This window comes from Tursiops truncatus, chromosome 9 (assembly GCF_011762595.2).
Source record: "Tursiops truncatus isolate mTurTru1 chromosome 9, mTurTru1.mat.Y, whole genome shotgun sequence".
NCBI lineage: Eukaryota > Metazoa > Chordata > Mammalia > Artiodactyla > Delphinidae > Tursiops > Tursiops truncatus.
Genome location: NC_047042.1, coordinates 20,535,053 through 20,557,593, shown reverse-complemented (window position 1 = coordinate 20,557,593; position 22,541 = coordinate 20,535,053). Strand labels below are relative to the sequence as shown.

The window sequence follows — 22,541 nt, the reverse complement described above, 5'->3', positions numbered from 1 at the left end:
TGGTCCAGTGGTTAAGAATCCATGCTCCCAATGCAGGGGGCCCAGGTTTGACCCCTGGTCAGGGAACTAGATCCCACATGCCGCAACTAAGAGCCCGCATGCCGCAACTAAAGATCCTGTGCGCTGCAACTAAGACCTGGCGCAGCCAAATAAATAAATAAATAATATTTTTTAAAAAAAAGATACAAGATGAAAAGTGAACTGCCCCTGTCCTTGAATTCCAGGGCTCTCTCTTTTCCAAAAAAGACACTATTAAAGTTCCTTTTTCATTCCAAAATTCTTATGCATATACCTATATACTTTGAAAAAGCAGACAAATACAATCATACTAAACATGTTGTTCTGAACCTTGTTATTTTTCAGTTAGCAATATATTCTAGAACTCTTCCCAGAGCAAAAACAGATCACCTTACTCGTTTTTAATGTTATATGGACGTTTCATTACTTATTTAACGAGCTACACTACTGATGGGCCATTTTTTCTTACTAGACACACTACTACAATGAACACTGCAGTACTTGTATCTCTTACCGGCAGTACCAGAGGGTAATAAGTTCCTAACAAAGGAATTGCTACTTGCCTTCTAAAAGGTATATACCAACTTATGCAAGTGTTATTAGTAAGAGTAACTAATTGGGTGTTATCATATATTTTAATAGTTGACAATCTAAAAAATAAGACATCAGACTTGCATTTCTTGAATTATGCAAATGGTTGCATATTTTCATATAGTTGTTTGTATTTCTTTTACCAAAGTTGCTTGTTTATACCCTTTGAACATTATCCCCATGTGTCTATGTTTTCCTACTGATTTATATGAAATCTTTGTAAAGAGAGAAAAATCAACCCTTGGTCATAGATAGTGCAGATAGATTTTTTAAAACTTTTCATTTAGAACTAATTTTAGATTTACAGAAAAATTGCAAAAATAGTATAGAGAAATCTCATACATCCCTCACTCATCTTCCCTTAATGTTAACATCTTACTTACATAACCATAGCACAGTTATCAAAATGAGAAAACTAACATTGTTACAATACTATTAATTAAACAACAGACTGTATACAAATTTTACCAGTTAAAAAAAAGTATCTTTTTTCTTTCCAGGATCCCACAATACACTTTGTTATTATTTCTCCTAAGTCTCTTCCAATCTATAAAAGTTCCTATGACTGATATTTTTCTTATGATTGGAATGAGGTTATGCATTTTGTCCAGACAGCAGAGAACAATCATGTGTCCTCAGTGAGAAGACACACCAAGGGGTTCATGATGTCAGTATGTCATATTACTTGTGAGGTTAACCTTGGTCTTGGTTAATTTGGTGTCAGCTGGTGTCTCCACTGTGAAGTTACTATCTTTCCCTTTGTAGTAAATAAATATTTGGGTACATACTTTGAGCCTATGAAACTCTAAAGTAGTAGGATTATCTAAGATTCACGGTCTCCAGATTAGAAAGGGCCATAACATGTAATATGCCACTATCATTTTGGTCCTTTCTAATCCAGGGACAATGACTATTAAAGGCAATTAAAATACAAAAAAACATACAGAAATGGTAACAAATAAACTTCTTAGCAAACTTTTTAAAAGGAAAACTAATGAATAACTAATTTATATGCCAATGACCCGAATTTTATACATTAGTACAAAGGCCCAGTTCTGCTGATTTCATTTATTTATTTTTGGTGAAATTTTCTTTGGAAAGTTGTAGGAAGAGATATATAAGAAAGACATAGTAGCTTCTAATTAAAATTATGTATCTCCTTACCATGTTTCCAGGAAAGAGAATGTTTACATGTTTATCAATGCTTTGTTTCTTATTTCATTCCATCCTACATGTCTTTTTTAAAAGCCATTTGGGATAAGGAATATACATATAAAAAATCCTATGCTTTGGGTAAATGACAATAGAATAATTCAGTAGTTAGGACAATGACAGTTAAGTAACTATATGAAGCTTCCTCTCAACCATGTTTGCCAGTAATGATGGGTCCCACCTAACTGCCCTTATTCATGTGGCATGTTAGCCTCTATTCAAAGTATCTCAAAGCCAGACTTTGTACAATAGTTGGTTTACCACTGGATCCTTAGTAAATGTTTTGGGGATTGTGAATCCAAATGACAACAGTGGCTCCCAAATGATAGTCAAGACTTGTGCCAAGCTGCTTGCTACATGCAAGCTGGGAATTTTTTTAAATTTTTCTGTGATGGAAAATTTTATGCATATACAAAAATATGATAGTATAATGAATCCCCAACTATCCAGTACCCAACTTCAATAATTATCAGTATTTTGCCAATCTTATTTCACCTATGGCTAATCATACAGCAGCTGGGGACTGGAAAAAGCAAACTAAAATGCAAGATTTCCGAGTCGCATATTCTGCAGTAAGTTTGATTCAGTCAGTTCAAGATGGGGCACAGAAATGGCTTTTTTTAAAAATGAAATAATGCCCTTTGCATGCAGCAACATGGATGACCTAGAAATTCTCATACGAAGTAAAGTAAGTCAGAAAGAGAAAGACAAATACCATATGATATCACTTATATGTGGAATCTAAAATATGATACAAATGAACATATCTGTGAAACAGAAACAGACTCAAAGACATAGGTAACAGACTTGTGGTTGCCAAGGGGGAGGGTGGCAGGGGGAGAGAAGGATTGGGAGTTTGGGATTAGCAGATGCCAACTATTACATATAGGATGGATAAACAAGGTCCTACTGTATAGAACAGGAAACTGTATTCAATATCCTGTGATAAGCCATAATGGAAAGGAATATGAAAAAGAATATATAAGTATAACTGAATGACTTTGCTGTACAGCAAAAAATAACACAACATTGTAAATCAACTATGCTTCAATAAAAATTTTTTAAAAAGAAATGGCTTTTTTTAAAACTCTAAAGCACAGGCAAATTTTGTAGTCACTACTTCATACTACAGAATCATAGTATATATATATATTTTTTATAATTTTTAAAATTTTTATTTATTTTTTATTTATTAGGCTGCACTGGGTCTTTGTTGCAGCACAGGCTTAATTGTGGTATGTGGGATCTTAGTTCCCCGACCTATTTATTTATTTAGGCTGCACTGGGTCTTTGTTGCCGCGGGCTTGGTTGTGGTATGTGGGATCTTACTTCCCCAACCAGGGTTCCCAGCGATTGAACCTGGGCCCCCGGCATTGGGAGCACGGAGTCTTAACCACTGGACTGCGAGGGAAGTCCCAATCATAGTACGTTATTGAGAATTTAAAAATCAATATTATGCTGTGTATAACACATAATGCATATTTTAATATTCTTCATTGGTGCTGTTATTAAGCATAAACATGAATTGAAATAATTTAAAGAATATTAAAGAAATGAAAACAATCATTCCTCTCCATGGTTTTGCAGAATGCCTCTACAATCTCCCAAGAGCACAATTCCAAATAGATAAAACCAATATTCGCTACACAAGAGGCTCTTTAAAGTAGCAACATTTTTTTCTTGAACAAACATCAACACCTACTGCAACAACAAAAATATATATTGTCACCTCCAAGGAAACACACACCTACTGATAAATCCTAGGTCTGAGAAATAAAAGGATCTCCATAATTAATATTGGGATAGGCAGAACACCCTGATCCATCACTTCTAAAGGCTAGCCAACTCAGTTTTAGCCCTTTTCAAGAGACAAAAGCACAGGTCATCCTTGACACAAGAGTATCTAGAAATTTCTTAATTATAGGACTAGCCTCAGTGTTCTACCATAAAATAAACCAAATCTCCAAGATGGCTTGAGAAAAAACTAAGTGATCTCTGAATAGTGATGAAATTGCTTTGAATGGATCAAAAGCAAGGATGTCTGCTCTTGCCACTTCAAGTTAACATTATACTACAGGTTCTAGCCAGAGCAATAAGGCAAAAAAGACACGCAGATTGGAAAGGAAGTAGTAAAATGGTCATTAGTTGCAAATGACAAGATTCTGATATGTAAAAAGTCCTAGTTTTCACCAAAAAAATACTAAACTAAATACTAAAATAAATGAGTCCAGGGAGGTCATTGGATTAAAAAAAAAAAAAAATCAACATGCAAATGTAAACTGTATTTCTATATACTAGTAATAAAGAACTTGAAAATACAATTAAAATAATTCCATTCACAATAGCATAAAGACTTTTTAAAAAGAAATATAAGACTTGTACACTGAAAACCATAAAACATTGCTGAGAGAAATAAAGAAGATCTAAATAAATGGAGAGAGACATTCTATATATATATTTCACAACTTCTTTATCCATTCATCTGTTGATGGACACTTAGATTGGAAGAGTCAATATGGTTTAAGATGGCAATTCTCCCTAAATTGATCCACAGGTTCATCACAACTCTTATCAAAATTCCAGTAGGATTTTTTGCAGAAATTGACAAGCTTATCTCACAATTTATATGGAAATGCAAAGGACTCAGAAGAACCAAACCAATTTTTTAAAAATAAGAACACAGGGAACCTAACACTTCTTGCTTTTAAAACTTACTATAAAGCTATAATGATCAAGACAGTGTGATACTGGCTGAAGAATAAGTCAATGAAATAGAATCAGGGGTCCAGAAATAAACCCTTACATTTGCAGTCAGATGATTTCCAACAAAGCAAAGAAGGCAATTCAGTGGAGAAAGGATAATGTTCAACAAATAGTGCTGGAACAATGGCACATGCTCAAAGATTATTTTAGACCCTTACCTCACACCATATTAAAAATTAACTCAAAATGAATTATAGACTTAAATGTAGGAGCTAAAACTATAATACTTCTAGGAATGAAATGAGAAAACATAAGAGAAAATCTTTGTGAGTTTGGATTAGGCAAAGAGTTCTTGGATTGAATATCAAAAACATGATCCATAAAATTGATAAACTGAACTTCATGAAAATTAAAAGCTTGCACACTTTAAAAAACACCATTAAGAAAAGACAAGCTATAAACTGGGGAAAAAATTTGCAAATCATAATATCTGAAAAAATATTTGTATCTAGGGTATGTAAAAATCTTTTATAACTCAGCTTTATAAAACTTTATAACTTTTATAAAAGTTATGAACTTTTATAACTTTTATAAAAAATCAATTTTAAAAAACTACAAATGATTTGAAGAGACTGTTCACCAAAGACAGTATACAGTGGCTAACAGAACATGAAAAGATGCTCAATATCATTAGTCATTAGGAAAATGCAAATTGGAACCATAGGAGATACCTCTATTCTTCTAGTGGATGTGTAGCGATAACTGTCAATAACTGTGTTAGACTGTCAATAACAAGTGTTAGCAAGGATGTAGAGAAACTAGAACCCTCATACACTGCTGGTGTAAAATGGTACACAGCTACTTTGAAAAACAATTTAACAGTCCCTTAAAATGTTAAACATAAGCTTCTGGGACTTCCCTGGAGGCGCAGTGGTTAAGACCCCGTGTTCCTAATGCAGGGGGCCAGGGTTCAATCCCTGGTCAGGGAACTAGATCCCACATGCATCCCACAACTAAGAGTTCGCATGTCACAATTAAGGAGCCAGTGAGCTGCAACTAAGGAGCCCGCAAGCCACAACTAAGGAGTCTGTGAGCCATAACTAAGACCAAATAGACCCAGGGCAACCAAATAAAATTAATTAATTAATTAATTTCAAAAAATAATTTAAGAAAATAAACATAAGCTTCCATAGACCCAGAAATTCCATTCCTAAGTATCTACCCAAGAAAAATAAAACCATATGTCCATACAAAGATTTACCTAGAAATGTTCATAGCAGCATTATTTATAATGTTCCTCAACTACTGAATGGATAAACAAAATGTGATAGCCATACAATGGAATACTAGTGAACAATAAAAAGGAATGAACTACGTACTAATATATTATACAATATGGATGAATCTCAAAAACGTGCTAAGTGAAAAAAGCCAGACACAAAAGACTACATATTGTATGATTACATTTACATGAGATTTCCAGGAAAGGAAAATCTAGAGATGGAAAGCAGATTAGTGGTTGCCTGGGGCTAAGATTACAAACTGGCATAAGTAACCTTTTTGGTGTGATGGAAATATTCTAAAACTGTATTGTGTTGATGACTGTACAACTCTATAAACTTTTTTTAAAGATTGCTTTCCATTTATAGTTATTACAAAATATTGGCTATATTCCCCATGTTGTATAATACATCCTTGAGCATATCGTACACCAATAGTTTATCCTTCCCACCCCTGCCCCCATATTGCCACTCCCACTCCCCGTAGCCACTAGTTTGTTCACTATATCTGTGAGCCTGCTTCTTTTCTGTTAGATTCACTAGTTTGTTGTATTTTTTTAATTCCACATATAAGTGATATCATACAGTATTTGTCTTCGTCTGACTTAGTTCACTTAGCATAACGCCCTCCAAGTCCATCCATGTCGCTGCAAATGGCAAAATTTCCTTCTTTTTCATAGTTCAGTAGTATTCCACTATATCTATATCTATATTTAAAATACCTCTTTATCCATTCATCTGTTGATGGACACTCAGGTTGCTTCCATATCTTGGCAATTATAAATAACGCTGCTATGAATATCGGGGTGCTTGTATCTCTTCAAATTAGTGTTTTTGTTTTTTGCACAGAGAGGATGAGTCCAAAGTCATAGATAGCAAGTGACAGAACCAGGATATGAACTTCCAGAGTCAGAACTCTTCACCATTATGCTATGCTGCCACTTTGTAAAAATTTTGCTACTACCAGCCACTCACAGATCCCACAGCTGAGAGTAAAGCTGAACAAAAATAGAAAGATGAAGGATTAAATTTATGCAAAGAAGACAGTAAGGGCTTCCCTGGTGGCGCAGTGGTTACGGGTTCGTGTCCCGGTCCGGGAGGATCCCACATGCCGTGAAGCGGCTGGGCTCGTGAGCCATGGCCGCTGAGCCTGCGCTCCGCAGCGGGAGAGGCCACAGTAGTGAGAGGCCCGCGTACCAAAAAAAAAAAAAAAAAGAAGACAGTAAGAAAGAAAGGGAAGGAGACAAGAAAGAGAGAGAGGAGGCAATTTGAAAAAGGGATATTAAGGAAGAAGAAAATTTCAAATATAGGGACTGGTCAATGACATCAAAATAGTTAACAGAAAAGAATAAGCACTAAAAAAAGACTACCAAATATGGCAATTAAAGTCATTGGGAAATTTATCAAGGACATTTTAGAAGAACAAGCTTTAGGAATGAATGACATTTTGTCAATTGTACCTCAGTAAAGCTAGGGAAAAAAGGATGAATGGAGCGTTGAGGGAATGGTGTCATGGAATCTATATATTTCAAAATACTTGAAGGAAAAGAGAAAGACTACTGTAGCTTTAACAGATAGCAGGTATGATATAAATTTTTACTTTATAAAATGGGGACCCTTATGTATGCATGCTTTTAGAGGTAAAGGTATTTTGCTAGAAACCTATGCTATTTAAGAATATAATTATGTTAACGTTATTAGAATATGATGCTATCAGTCTTAGGCATGCCCTCAGAGATACCCTCAGAGATCATATTTAGACTACTGAGAACAGCAGACACACAGGCATGAATCATCTTATGGTTCATTTTTAATGCATAATTAATCAATTAAGGTTCTTATTGTTAATAGACAATAGGTAAGAATTAATATTTTTAGCATTTTACAAAATGTATTCAATTATACTTATTGAATTATGTCTGTATTATTTTATTTTAACAAAATAACTTCTTTGAACAGGGAGTCCACAAAAGGTATTTTTACTTGGATTTTTCAGAATTTAAAAGTGGGTATCAGTAATTGTGATGCTTAAAGAAAAATTAAACAATAAAACAACTACAACAACAAAACTATTATCAGAAGGAAAGGCAAGCACAATCACAAATTATTATCATTTATTTATTTAGAATAAAGCTAGTTTAAGCTATAAAACTGCTAATTAGCATTTCTATTTGTTCCTTTAATGGCATTTCAAACTTACATGGCAGTATGTCCTTATATCTGTTCTTTTTAACATTTTCTTCTTTTTCTCCAGTGGCTGTAGGATAAATCTTTTCTGTTCTATACTTGGTTGACAATCTTCTTAGTCGCTTAAAATCAAAAAAAGAAAATTCAAGTTCAGAAAAACATCAGTATTTCAAAATTTTAATGAAAATTGTAACAATAGCTCTTCATTGAATTTTGCTAACCTTGATTCCTCCCAACTCATTTTCTTGTTTTTGTAGTTTCACAATATCTCCCTACCCCTTTATAATTAACCCTAAGATTATTTCATTTTTAGCATAAGTGTAAACATAAGATTAATACTCCAAACAGTAGTAAAAAACAAAAAGGGGGGGGAACACTAGAATAAAAGTAATTTTATTTAAATAAATCATTAATACACTGAATCAGAATATTTAACTCAGGGTCTCAAAAAGCAAATTTGAAAATCATGCCTAAAAGATTATGTACAAGTTTCTTTATTTCTTCTCTCAATAAACCTTGAGCACCCATGATGTGCAAGCGTCCTTCCAAGGCATAAGCTAATAATTACTTATAAGACACTGCAAAACAAAGTTCTTTGATATTGAATTGGAAATGTCTAACAAAGACCAATTCTGCTTATTCACTGCATTACAGAAGTGGTTTGTGAGTTAGTGACAAATTCTTACCACATATGGCAGTAGGGATGTTCTTTGGGCTGGAATATTTCTGCATGTCAGTAATACACTTCCTGCTTTCAGAAGCACTGAAAGTCAGCATTGTGAATTGTTTAAATTCACTACTCAACTACATTGCTGAAATTTAATTTCAAAGGAGCCTGCTTTCTTCCAGGCTTAAAGACATATTGAAGGCATTCTAGTTTAACTATTCCACAAAATTATTAAATACAAATGAAAAAGAAATCTGGTAATGTTTAACTTTTTCACCATTTTATTTTTGTTCCTCATGATGCTAATAATTAAGCAACTAAGAATGTTATGTCTATATTTTTAAAAAATCAGATAGAACTTTAATTCAAGATCCTTAACTTATTCTTTTATTGACATACTTTAACATATAACACTTGAAATAATCTTAAAATAGACCCTTACACATAGAATAGTAAGCTTTCTGTTTTTCTCTGAAAAACTACTGAACTTTATCGTCACAATCTTAGAGATCTAAAGCAGGAATATTCATTTTTAAGATAAAAAGACTTAACTAGAATCTTGTTCTGCACTGGCACAATGCCAAAGCAAAATTCTCCACATTTATGATGTTATTTCCTGTAGTAATAAATTTCTCAAAGTATGTAGGTGTACTGGGGGTAAAAATTGTATTTAAAAAGTAAATGTGCTGTTCGTGAGGGTGTGGGAAAACCAGACCTTTGATGCAATACTGGTAGAAAAGAACATTAGCACAACCCCTAAGGAGGGTAATTTGTCAACTACAAATACACATAACCCTTTAACCTAGGAACTGCACTTCTACAAATTTGTTCTCTAGGTAAATGGCACACACTCATGAAATGATGTACACACAAAGTTATTTATTGCAGAATTGTTTATAACAGCAAAAGACTGCAAAAACTGGAAAAGACTATTAATAGAGGACTGGCTAAAAAGATGTTTCATTTATACAATCAAATATGACATACGCTGAAAACAAATGAGGAAGCTCTTGATATACTGTGATATGGAAAGATCTCAAAAGTATATATTAAGTGTAAAAAAGCTGAGAACACAATAGTGTATATATAACTATTGGTGTTAAAAAGAAAAAATACATTTGTATGTGCTTGTACATGTGCATAAAACATCTCCAAAACTATTAACAAAAGTTGCTGTCTATGGGGAAGAGAATGAGTTGCTGTAGGAAATGGATGGGAAGGAAACATTAATATACGTCCTTTCATACTTTTTGGATTACATGAATGCATTACCTATTCAAAATTAAAATGTTAAAAAAAGTAAAAGAAAAGATTATTCATAACTTCATTATTCCACATTAACAAAGATCCTCCCAGTTATTAACATATATATCTCACATATTTAATCAGAATTTTTGCGTTTTCTCTGCTCAAAGATTTTCATTTTTAAATATAGTACCTTAATGTATTACAAAATATTCTATGTGAATGTGACTAACAGAAGGATATCAATCCAAACAGTTGCAGAAACACAGGGGGAAAGGGATATAACTTAGGTAACTGTCACTGAAAAAAACACACACACACACACATATAAAAAAACTACAAAGCAAAGGGAAGAGGGGATGAATTTAATTATAAAATGTAAATGCACTTCTGGAATACCTGCTGCAATCGCTCCAAGCATTTCTTCTTTTACAAGATAAATTATGTTATTGAGAAATGTGCAAAGCAAAGTTTTTATAGAAAATGACTTCTCATTTCTCATATAATGAAACTTATAAACTTATAAAGAACACTTCTGTGTACAAATAAATATCTAATTTGAGTTTGAATTTTTATACATTCAGTTTTCTTTAACACTAGCACAGCATGGAATGCCTTCTACTGTCAGGTTCCAATGAAGAATGTTCTATTAAAATAAGTCTACATAAGTAGTGTACTTAGAAATTTTCATACCCCTTAGAGATACTAATCTTTGATGTAGTATAAATAAAACAACGGTGGCCTATTAAACATAAAAACTGTTTCATACTTTTTAAAAAATTGGCATCAAAAAAATTCTACCCAACTGTATTAAAAAGATATCCTCAAATAGGAACTTATTTCCTAACAAAAAGATCAGCTTTATAGTTAGTTGCTTGAATGAAAATTCTTGATCTGACACTCTCTGGCTATAAGACACTGAATTAATTTAACCTGTGTCTCATCGTCTGTGATCTGAGGATAATACCTACTACTCTCACCAAAAAGCCTGGCATGAAAAAATGGGCTCAAATGTTAACAATTACTATTGAGTAATTACTGAAACTCTTTAAATGTTATTTGCTACTACAGATTTCTTTCTTTCTTTAAATAAAACCTTTCTTAGATCAGAGATCAAAAGGAGTCACATATTCAAGGCCAATTTGTTTGCTTGGGAGTGTTGAGTATTTTAAAGCATGCTTCATTCATATTGTCAAATTTGCGCATGCTTCAGAATCACCTAGAGGGCTTGTTAAAAGAAGGATTGCAGAGCCCCACCCTCAGAGTTTCTGATTCGGCAGGTCTGGGATGCAGCCTGGGAATTTGTATTTAATGAGTTTCCAGGTGATGCTGCGGCTGCTGTCTGGAGTCTGTGCGAAAGAACCACAGGTATAAGGTATGTTCAAGAGGAAGGAGTATGGTGATCGACTGCATGGGGGAATGGATGTTGATTTTCAACAATTCTTAGATTCCTCTGGATCTTATGTACAGATTGGCAGCATTGACAATTTCTGAAAAGTGATTAGGGATTTTTCTTGGGAGGAGGAGCACGGATTAGGGATGAAGAAGGAAAAATGTAATTATCAAGTAGCAAAAACAAAGGGATGGGGAGGAAATCACTGTTCAGCAGCAAGTGGGAGCAAAAAACCCACACCACCTATAAACAAAAGTACTTAAATGAAAGAATTAAAAGGTTTTGAGGGAATTCCCTGGAGGTTCAGTGGTTAGGACTCGGCACTTTCACTGCCAGGACCTCAGGTTCGATCCCTGGTCGGGGAACTAAGATCCCACAAGCCACGCACGGCATGGCCAAAAAAACCCCCAAAGTTTTGAGATTAAATTCTAGATAAACTGGGAGGTACAGCAAACCAAAACTCCTTCCTAAATCTCTTAAAACATCAGAATAATGCAACAATGTACAGATCTGGTAGCCCTTGACACCAGCAGTATGCAATTGGTAAACAAAACAAAACACCATAAAAAGATGCTTTCGAGATTCGACTTTTAAAAATTATCATGACAATCATCTTTCTGTGTCTTTGTGTATGCTCTTTCTTTGCTTCTTAGTGGTCATTCCACTCACATACCTCCAAATCTTATATATCTTTTAAGTCCTAGCTCCTTGAGAGTTTCTTACTCCCCTCATGCAACAATAATCTTTCCCTTCTGAGTTCTTTTTAGACTGTATATGTACTCTTGAAACACCATTTCCTTCTCTTTATGATAAATATATAAAGAGAATACATCTTATTTCCTCTACTAAACTCTAAACTCTATGAGTACAAGATTACTGTCAGATTAAAATGTGTAATGCCCTGCATCCCTGGAGAATATTTAATGCTTATATGTTAAATAAATTAATCTTAGAATAAGATTTGAATGCTGGCCTAAACGAAAGAAGACGGTTTTGTTCTTTAAATACCATACCAAATTTAATGTCCCAATAGTACTTGGGAGGAGACAAAGCACCACCAAAGTTCATTTAACTATATGAAATGGAAAGTACCTACACATTTCATTTCATTTTAACTTCTGACCACCATTTCCATTGTCTGTAGTGAAGTTGTCAATATGAAATTGAGAAACATGCCATAATATACTAAGGAACATTATTCGTAACTACAGTGCTACGTGACAGTTTGTATGAGAACAGCACTGAACTAAACACTAATAAAATCATTTATTAAGCTACACATAATTACACTAAAGCAAGAAAATATTTTGAATCGTTTACTGTCCTAACTGGCAAAAATACAGCTAAATGGTATATTTACCTCAACTTATAGGTACTATTGACACCCCTTATCATGTGTGGTGCTTTCTTTTTTTAACTAAGCAAACAAACAAAAAACCTTTAAGAAAGACATTTTCAACTACCCTTAAAAGTCTTGAGAAAGTCACATAATAAACTCATATAATTCCATTCTTATCTCAGTTTCTATTCTAAAAAGCAAGCCTGATTATTTTAATTTGTCCCATGCTTAAAAACCCTCCAATGGGTCTATCACCTCCTAGATAAGTTACCAAATCCTTTCATTTTAACATATTTTGAAAGCTGCCTGTCTGATTTCCCAGCTTCTTCTTTTTATAACACTCTCTTACTCAGAGTATGACGCTTCAGCCATTATAGATTTACCACCACCAGCAGAAGCACCCTTCCACCCCTCATCATCACAGTTCTAAAATTTTTCCTCTTGCTGGTGAGTTAATAGGAGGACTCTGGCTAGAGTGTTATTTCCTTTCTGAAGGCTTTCTTTCTTTTTTTTTAAATAAATTTATCTATTTTGGGGTCTTTGTTGCGGTGCGCGGGCTTCTCATTGCGGTGCGAAGCACGGGCTCTAGGCACACGGGCTTTAGTAGTTGTGGCGCACGGGCTTAGCTGCTCTGAGGCATGTGGGATCTTCCCGGACCAGGGCTCGAACCCGCGTCCCCTGCATTGGCAGGCAGATTCTTAACGACTGTGCCACCAGGGAAGCCCCTAAGTCTTTCTTGAACACTCCCTTCCTCATTGCTCCCAGTTCCCAGCACTTAGTAGTAAATAATATTGTTTTATTACCACTTCTAAAAAGTATTTACAGTCTAATGTGTCACCCATTAGACTATAAAACTGAAAGAAGAGACTGGACTATCTTATTGTACTTTATAGCTAGTGCAATGCAAATCACATTAAAATGGGTGATTTCAAGAATTGTTTAATTAGCCTTCTCAGATAAGTCAGAGATGTCTCTAATACATTAGAATTTGTGATGCAAACAAAAATGGAGTTTAATATTCACTGTTTTAAAGTTCCAAACAAATTAGTTTCTCTTTATTTCTTAAAAACACAGAAGTTTTATTCCCCAATCCTAAATCAATAACTGATTCTCAGAGGCCCCTAAAGTCACATGCAATATGACTATCCTCTTTAAGGTATCCAGTTGTGTGTCAAGATTTGGTTCTTTAAAACGGTAGAACAGTTCCCTTGTTTATCTAAGGACCAAAGCTAGTGACAATGTGTTTGTGACACTTGTTGAATCTCTCCAGTCAAAGAGCGAACTGTCTACTCAATTGTCCACTGGGTGTCTCACAGGCATCACAACCATGTCCAAAGAGCACCACCATTCAATAGCTGCTCAAGCCTCAAAGCTGGGAATAATCATGATTCCTACCTCCGCCTCCCCTCACCCCCAACATCCAGTCAATCCATCAGCAAGCTGTGTTAGCTCCACCGCTAAAACTTATCTAATTCTCTTCATACTCACCAAACAGACTTAGAATTCAGAATAAATGTAGACAGGAACAGGTGTTAAATTTACTTTTTGGCTGGATTTTCAATCAGGACAATTAAGAAAACAGACAGAAAAGTAGTAGAGCTAAAGTAAAATTAAGCTAACTCAAATTCTTTTTGTATAAGATGGCCTATAAATAAATACTGGCGCTCAAGCCTTCTCTACTCTGTTACTAGGCCACACACTGCTGCCCCAAATTCCTGAATGCCATTAACACTTAAAAAACAGCTTCATAAGACACTAATTTTAGTAAATATGCATACACTATACAAATCCAAACATTACCTTAAAGTGAAATAAAATGGAATTACTTCAAGCTTTAGAGTTACACTGTAGCAAAATATATGAGTACCTATATAGTACTGCTTTTGCCATTGCTCTGAAATATTTCTGAGGCAAATACTGGAAAATCCATCTGAATTTTAAAAGGCAGGGCGTTTGGCACATAGTTGGCACACAGTAATAACTGTTAAATGAAAAAATTCATCTGGTTTTATGCCTGAAATGTTAATGCCATCAGTCACAAAAGCCCCTCAATCGTAATACTACTGAGCTAATCCAACCACACAAGGTGGATGATTACTAAGACGAAATAAATTTTTTTAAAACCTCAAATATAAAGTAACAGCAGCAAGTAGTAAAATCAGAGTATAATTTCCACCAAACATATACTATCTCTAACTTAACTGGCTGTTCTTAAATCTTTACAAGTACATTTATATAAAACTATGTATGCCTCTAATAATAACTGTTGAAAGCAACTAAAATAACGAACGGGTCTTTCAGCTACACAACTGCAATGTTTACCTTTAGGTGCAAAATATGAAACTCTGCCTTTCAAAATTCATCTTCCTATCTTTGCTCACGCTTTACCTACTGCTGCATGACAGACTAAATTGTCTGCCATTCTTCTTCAGAAATGCATAGCTCTGCCTTCTCATTAAAGCTAAGTCAGGGGCTTCCCTGGTGGCGCAGTGGTTGAGAGTCCGCCTGCCGATGCAGGGGACACGGGTTCGTGCCCTGGTCCGGGAAGATCCCACATGCCGCGGAGCAGCTGGGCCCGTGAGCCATGGCCGCTGGGCCTGCGCGTCCGGAGCCTGTGCTCCGCAACGGGAGAGGCCACAACAGGGAGAGGCCCGTGTACCGCAAAAAAAAAAAGAAAAAAGCTATGTCAGGGCTGATACTAAAAGGACATACTTTGAAGTAAACAGGGGCCAATCTTACCAGTCTTTGGATATTAATAAGAGTAATGATTTTTACTCTTTGATCATCCTGATTTCGATGCTTCAATTATTTTTCTAGTAGTCTACCAAGCAAACTCCTCACTTCTTTCTAGCTCAGTACTGATATTATCTTGCTGAAACGTTCCCTGAGAATAATCCTGGCACCCAATCCCATCTTCCACTTCCTCCCATACTGCTTCCTTATCTCTACCCACAGCACTTGCTATATACCTCTCATCTAGGACATCTCCCAATGTACAATAATTATTTATATGTGCACATATACCATCCCTGATAGAACATGAGTTCCCTGAAGATGCAGACCATATCTTCTTATTCTATTAATACCAGCTACTACAAGCATAACCTGTGACAAACTGCAGCAAGTCAATATACTCTTTAGGTCTTCTCAGGTGGTTATGTTCAGAAGAAACGGATGCAAATCAGAATTGACCAGTAAACCTAGGAAACGATTTTCTCTCCTTAAATTTCATTACCACTTCACAATGAGACAGCTTTGAGTCAGAGAAGCTGGGGTTCAATTCCTAGTTCCATCAAATAACAGCAAAGGAGATCTCCTCAACATAGTAGCTTTATAATCCTCCCTGAATAGATGAAGCAATGGATCTTCATTTTGAGAATTCATTTTTAAATAAAACTTTGTACTACAGACTTTATATTTTAAAACAATGAATATGGCAAAACATAAAAGTTTTTAAGAAAAAAGGTAATAAAAAAATTTCACAGCAAGACTATAATCGTTTTTTGCACACCCTAGACAACAAGTAAATGGTTTCCTTTTCTTCAAGGAAAGGCTCCTGTTCTCTGGTTTGAAAAGAAAATACAGTACTTTCTCAAGATCAAAATATTAGGAAGATATAATCCAAGTTTATCCCCTCCCTACCTCTGGGCTATATTTTTTATGGAAAAAAAGTAGAATCCTATTTGAACTAAGAGGACAATACAATTGTTTTGTTAATACAGCAAATGGGGGAAAAAAACAGTGTTCCCAGGTTTACTTTATTTTGTTTCTACTCACAAAGCCTTCAACTCTTTCATCTGTTTCATCATCCTTTATCTCATGTCCCTCTAACTATTTAACTCATGCAACCACTGGTTCCACATTTTCCAGGTCAATCCCAACTTCAAATATTTTGTCCCACTATCCCCACAGCAAATTGCTCAAAAATTCCAAAACCTGGGTATTAATACTATGGCTTCTGGCTATGCCTCCCTTTATCTAGTTATGTGTCTTGATTTAAGGAAACATGATCACTATAGTGCTCTTTACCCTTTAGTCTCCACTGAGGAATACTCTGCCAAGCCCAGACTCTCAAAGTATTACAAAGCAATCCGTCACTAATCTCATTATTCCAAAAGATATAATATAAACATACAGTGAGCTAGAGAATATTGAGTGCCAGGTTTAACACATTAAGTTACAATAACATCGACCGTCCAACTAAAAAGTAAAACAAAGAAGACCCCTCAAATTAATAGCATGGATGCAGAATTCGTATTTTCACCTTTGCAAAAATGTAGCACAGGAAGCGTCACCTTTGCAGTTTAAGAAAGCTCAATTCATATCTACCACTATATGGAAATAAATTATTTTTTTGCTAGGCCAGACTGCCACAAAGCTGTGGTCAACAGACCAAACTTTTAAAGAGAAACCTATACTTCCTGGAGAACCATTAAGTCCTGAACCCCCTGAAATATTTCACTCTTCCCTCTACCACTTACACTGAAAACTACTTTCATGAAGTCACCAATAATCTCCAAAAGGCATCAAAACCATAAGCCTCAATTCCTATAAAGTATTTAACTCCTTTCTTCAATTTCATGAAACAAGTGTCTCTTGATTCTCCTCTAACCCTTTCTGGTCCTTTGCATCCAGCCCCTTAAAGCATGTGTTCTCTCTTGAACTATTCTCTCCTCAGATTTTGTCTTTTATCAAGTTTATCTCCTGCCTACCACGCCTTTAACTATTACATTTATGACGATCCCCAAATCTGTATTTCTGCTGACTTTTCTCCCCAGTTCCATATTTTTTTTAAGATTTTTTTTTATTAGTTTATTTATATTTATTTTTGGCTGCATAGGGTCTTCGTTGCCGCGGGTGAGCTTTCTCTAGTTGCAACGAGCAGGGGCTACTCTTCGTTGCGCTGCGCATGCTTCTCATTGCAGTGGCTTCTCTTGTTGCAGAGCACAGGCTCTAGGGGCGTGGGCTCAGTAGTTATGGCTCACGGGCTCTAGAGTGCAGGCTCAGTAGTTGTGGCGCACGGGCTTAGTTGCTCCACGGCATGTGGGATCTTCCCGGACCAGGGCTCGAACCCGTGTCCCCTGCGTTGGCAAGCGGATTCTTAACCACTGCGCCACCAGGGAAGTCCCTGCTTCTGTTTTATGTTTTTTGGCCACGCGGTATGTGAGATCCTAGCTCCCCGACCAGGGATTGAACCTGCACCCCCTGCATTGGAAGGCAAAGTCTTAGCCACTGGACTGCCAGGGAAATCCCTCCAGTTCCATATTCAAACTGCTAGACTGCCAGGGAAGTCCCAAAGAAACCCTCTGAATGACTGATGAAAATAAGAAAATTTGGTGAGCATAACAAAATAGTATAATAAATAAATAATGTATGTCAAGGAGTAGAGACAGAAAAAAATGCATTTATGTTTATTAAACCATGCGTATAAAGCACCATACCCAACATCTAGCATAGAGCATGCCTTTAAATATGTAAAGACGGAGGGGCTTCCCTGGTGGCGCAGTGGTTGAGATGCAGGGGACACGGGTTCGTGCCCCGGTCCGGGACGATCCCACATGCCGCAGAGCGGCTGGGCCCGTGAACCGTGGCCGCTGAGCCTGTGCGTCCGGAGCCTGTGCTCCGCAACGGGAGAGGCCACAACAGTGAGAGGCCCGCGTACCACAAAACAAAATAATAATAAAAATATGTAAAGACTGAGATGACCATATAAGATTTATTAACAGATGAGGAATTTAAGGAAATATTTTAATTACCTGCCTCAGATTAGTTGACTTGTTATTGAAACTAGCAAATACCAAAATATCTTTATTTGTATACTCAAATACTATCTTTTTTTGTTCTTAAAGAGCATTTTAATCTTTCTGTGTGTACCCTAAGGTTTGATGCCATACCACAGTACAATACTTGAGACCACACTGTTCACTACCAGCTACAGTTTCTATTTAAAAATTCAGAAAGCAATTTTCAACTGTATATTCCAAGTCTATTTTAGGCTGCATTAGACAAAATAAATTATGGGCCAAATTCCAGAATGGTAGAATAAATTGTCATTGATGTTCTCCCTAATCCTTCCATTATGGATCTACACAGAGATCACATATGTCCCGTTATTTATTCGAAAGCTTGAAAATTAACTTTACAAGCCATATTTTTGCAACCTCCCATTCCACTCCCCAAGTCTAGTAACACATAAGGAATTACTATTTAGGGATCTGCTGGGCCCATTTTTCCTATCAATGCATAAAAACACTTTAATATAAGGTATTTATGTTTTTAAAAAGATAAAAAATTAACTATAATAAAGGATGTGCTTTCACATAATCATTTCATTTTTCAAAAAGAAGGGAAGACCAAGTAGAGATAAAGTCAAGTTAGGCTGGCAAACTTTTGTTTGTAAAATTAAGGTTTAAATTCTTAACAGAGACACAGTTTGGCAACTATCACAAGGTTAAATATAGAGTTACCATATGACCCAGCAATTCCACTCCTAGGTAAATATACCCAAGGGCACTAAAAACGTATGTCCACACAAAAACGTGTACACAAGTGCTCACAGTAACATTGTTCATAAAAGCCAAAAAGTGGAAACAACCCAAATGTCCATCCACTGATGAATTAATAAACAAAATGTAGTCTAGTCATACAATAGAATATTATATGGCCACAAAAAGGAATAAAGTGCTGATACATGCTCAGCTGATAAATCTTGAAAACGTTATGCTAAGTGAAAGAAGTAAGACACAAAAAACATTATATGATTCCATTTATATGAAATGTCCAGAATAGGCAGATTTATAGTCAGAAAGTAGATTAGTGGTTTCCAGGGTGGTGGGGTGAAAAGGAGTGAGGTGTGACTGGTAATGGGTATGGGGTTTCTTTTCACAGTGATGAAAAAGTCCTGAAATTAGATAGTGATAATTTCCTGCAAAAAGTATTTCATTCTGGCATTATATTAGACTTGGTCCGGAAAAGGCCAGATCACACTACTGTGAAGTTATGTGCGCCCCAAGTTACCAAGGGCATGATTTTGTCTTCGAATATCTCTTTGTAATAACGATAAACAGTGTTCCTCTTTCATATAACACACAAAAATCAAACAAAAAGCCAAACTTCAATCATGATAAAAACTAGGATCTACCTACATATAATTATCAAGATTTCTGCAAGAAATCTTGCACATAACTTCCTACCCCAAGTTACCAAGGGCATGATTTTTGTCTTCGAATATCTCTACCTATATAGTTGTTTGCCCTAACCACTAAAGGAAGAGGAACCAGCTAGTTGTTGCTAAGTGCCATTACAGTGTCTCAGATTACCAAGCCACACAATATTCATATAACATTAGATAGCTCTGCTCAACTCATGAATTAACTGTTATGATTTTCAAATAAAACCTACTTTCTCAGCTTGCTGACATACTGGATCTGGACACCTATAATAAAAGGAAAAAGTAAGATTCAATTATCACCTTCATGAGGATGACTGGTCTTATATCATTTTTCCTAACCTACTCTATGTGTCAGGTATTCTTTTAGGTGGTACAGATATAGTGGTGAACAATATATTGCCCTCAGGTAGCATATATTCCAAAAGTAGATCCTGGTCATATAGTATTTATCATTCCCGCTTCTTCTATCCATCATTTGTTTACAGGTTTTATCCCATCACTACAACCACTGCTGCCACCCAAGATAATAATTTTCTGTCTTCCAGAGATAATCTTTTATATTTTTATTTATTCCTCCACAATACCTAGTATCTTCCATGTATCACATATTCAGTAAAGCATGACAAGTCTTTTAAACAAAATGGGCACTGATACCATATTCAGAGCATCACATAGTCAATGAATTGGCACCCTACTATCACATTTATAACTTACTCAGTTCAATAAGCTGAGATAATAGAGTTTGTATAACTGGAGAGTATACATTTAAAATGCTACTTGAAATTTGATCTTTGTGGTTTACCATCATACTGACATATGAAACTGATAAAAAATGAAGTGTAATTTAAAATAATTTATTTAAAGTAATAAGCCCCTTGTCCTAAATAACATACCTGAAGACACTTTGTTTTTGATTTGCTTCTTTATTGTATTACCTACAATGTCACCAAGGAAAGTTTTCAATCTTTTATCACCAGGGGGAAAATGTACAGAATATATGGGTGCTAATACACACATATAAAAACCCATCAACATATTCTTAGAGATGAGGTATATATGTGTGCCTATGTATACACATACATACATATAATTTAAATATGTAATATATTAAATTTAACAGTTTAAAATTTATACAAGCAATGCATGCAGATGCTAAAACATTCAAACCATAATGTCAAGTTGTGCCATGGGTTCCTAAGACCACCCGCAGGTTCAGTGATACATGAGGACGACTCACAGGACTATCTCTACCGTCACATTCACAGCTATGATTTATTACGGCTGAAGTATACAAAGCAAAAGCAGCAAAGGGAAAGGAGCATGAGGCAAAGTCCAGAAGAAACTAGGCACACGGTTTCAAGAGTCCTCCCCTAATGGAGTCACACAGGACCCACTGAATTACTCCAGCAACGAGCTGTGACAGCACTGGTGAAATGCTGTCTACCACGGAAGCTCATTAGAGACTCAGTAGCCAGAGTTTTTATTGGTGGCTGGTCATACAGGTACTCTCTGTCTTAGCAGGAACCAAATTCCCAGATTTCCATAAGGAAAGTAGGTGTTTAACAAAAACTATATTTGTACAGTAAAGGCAAAGGGGCCATTCTTATCATGGAATGATGGGAATCCTCCCAAAAGTCCAAGTTCCCAGACCCCAGCCAAGGGCCAATCTTGCAAGTAGGCCTTTCTGAGGATAGCAGTCACAGGCTTGTTATGTTAACTTTTTCTGCACACAATTATAAATGAAAAAGTAATCACCTCTCCTCCATATCCCTCCCCTTTGAAGTAACCAACCATGTTAAGCCTCTTTATTAATACATATTTTATACATTGTTTCACAAAAAATTGCTGTAACTAATATACTTGGACATACTATTTTACACACATATGCAAATATTTTAAAGAAAAGATTCCTAGAAGTTGACACGATGGGTCAAAGAATATACACATGATCAACTCTATTACAAGTGGCCAAACTGCTTTCCAAAAAAGGCCTTACCAGTTTACCTTCCTAACAGATCCAGAATACTAGTTTTTCTCTATCCTTGCCAACATTTGCTATTATCAATTTCTGAATTGCCATGATTATCAATTTTTGAATTTCACCAAATTTGGTGGAATCTGATAGACCCCTCAAAAGTTAACATTAATTAATTTGTATTTCTCTGATTATTGAATAGGTTGGTGACTTTTCCCCCATGTTTAAATAATTATTTTCATTTTTCTTCTGTTAATTTTCTTAGCATTTGTTAATTTTCTTATTGGAGTGTTATATATAGAAGCTACTCATATATTTTAGACAATAATCCTCCAACTGTTTAATGTGGTTAAAATGTTTTATCTCAATCTACTGCTTATCTTGCATTACCTTTTGTATTATAGATGTCTTTCATTTTTATGAGGTCAAATTTGAGCTTTATTATTACAATATTTGTGCTTTAAATACAAGTCAGGAGAAAAAACACTCTAATTCAGACTGGCTTTGTCCCTAAATGTTTCACCAGTCTCTTTACACTGGCAAACTGACTCCTTTAGACAACTATTACATTAAAAAAGTTTACCCAAATGTGGTGGATCTTTTTTGAACTTGCTTATTTTAAAATAAAATGAAAAACTCTTATAATTCAGCTACCATTTTAGACTACAAAGTGAAGTCTCAGGCAAAACAGTATTCTGCATCGCTTTGTGAAGCGACAATTCTTAGGTACAAGCTAATTTCTAATAGGATGAGGCCATTA

The 22,541-nt window shown here is 35.4% G+C and overlaps 1 protein-coding gene and 1 long non-coding RNA gene across 8 annotated transcripts in view; one reads left to right on the top strand and one right to left on the bottom strand.

The window, feature by feature from the left end:
- The window catches only part of PTPN12 (protein tyrosine phosphatase non-receptor type 12), an 86,180-nt gene that overhangs the window by 46,415 nt on the left and 17,224 nt on the right, over positions 1-22,541 (bottom strand). For 6 of the 7 annotated variants that reach the window (XM_033862927.2, XM_033862928.2, XM_073809596.1 and 3 more), the window contains exon 2: positions 8,005-8,113. In XM_033862927.2, coding sequence (XP_033718818.1) covers positions 8,005-8,113 — 109 coding nt within the window. Of the gene's footprint in view, positions 1-8,004; positions 8,114-20,036; positions 20,071-22,541 lie in introns of all 7 variants that reach the window. The other variant, XM_033862929.2, reaches the window with a different exon arrangement.
- LOC141279515 (uncharacterized) overlaps positions 1-22,541 on the top strand; it is a 65,260-nt gene that overhangs the window by 27,047 nt on the left and 15,672 nt on the right. The window lies entirely within an intron of this gene.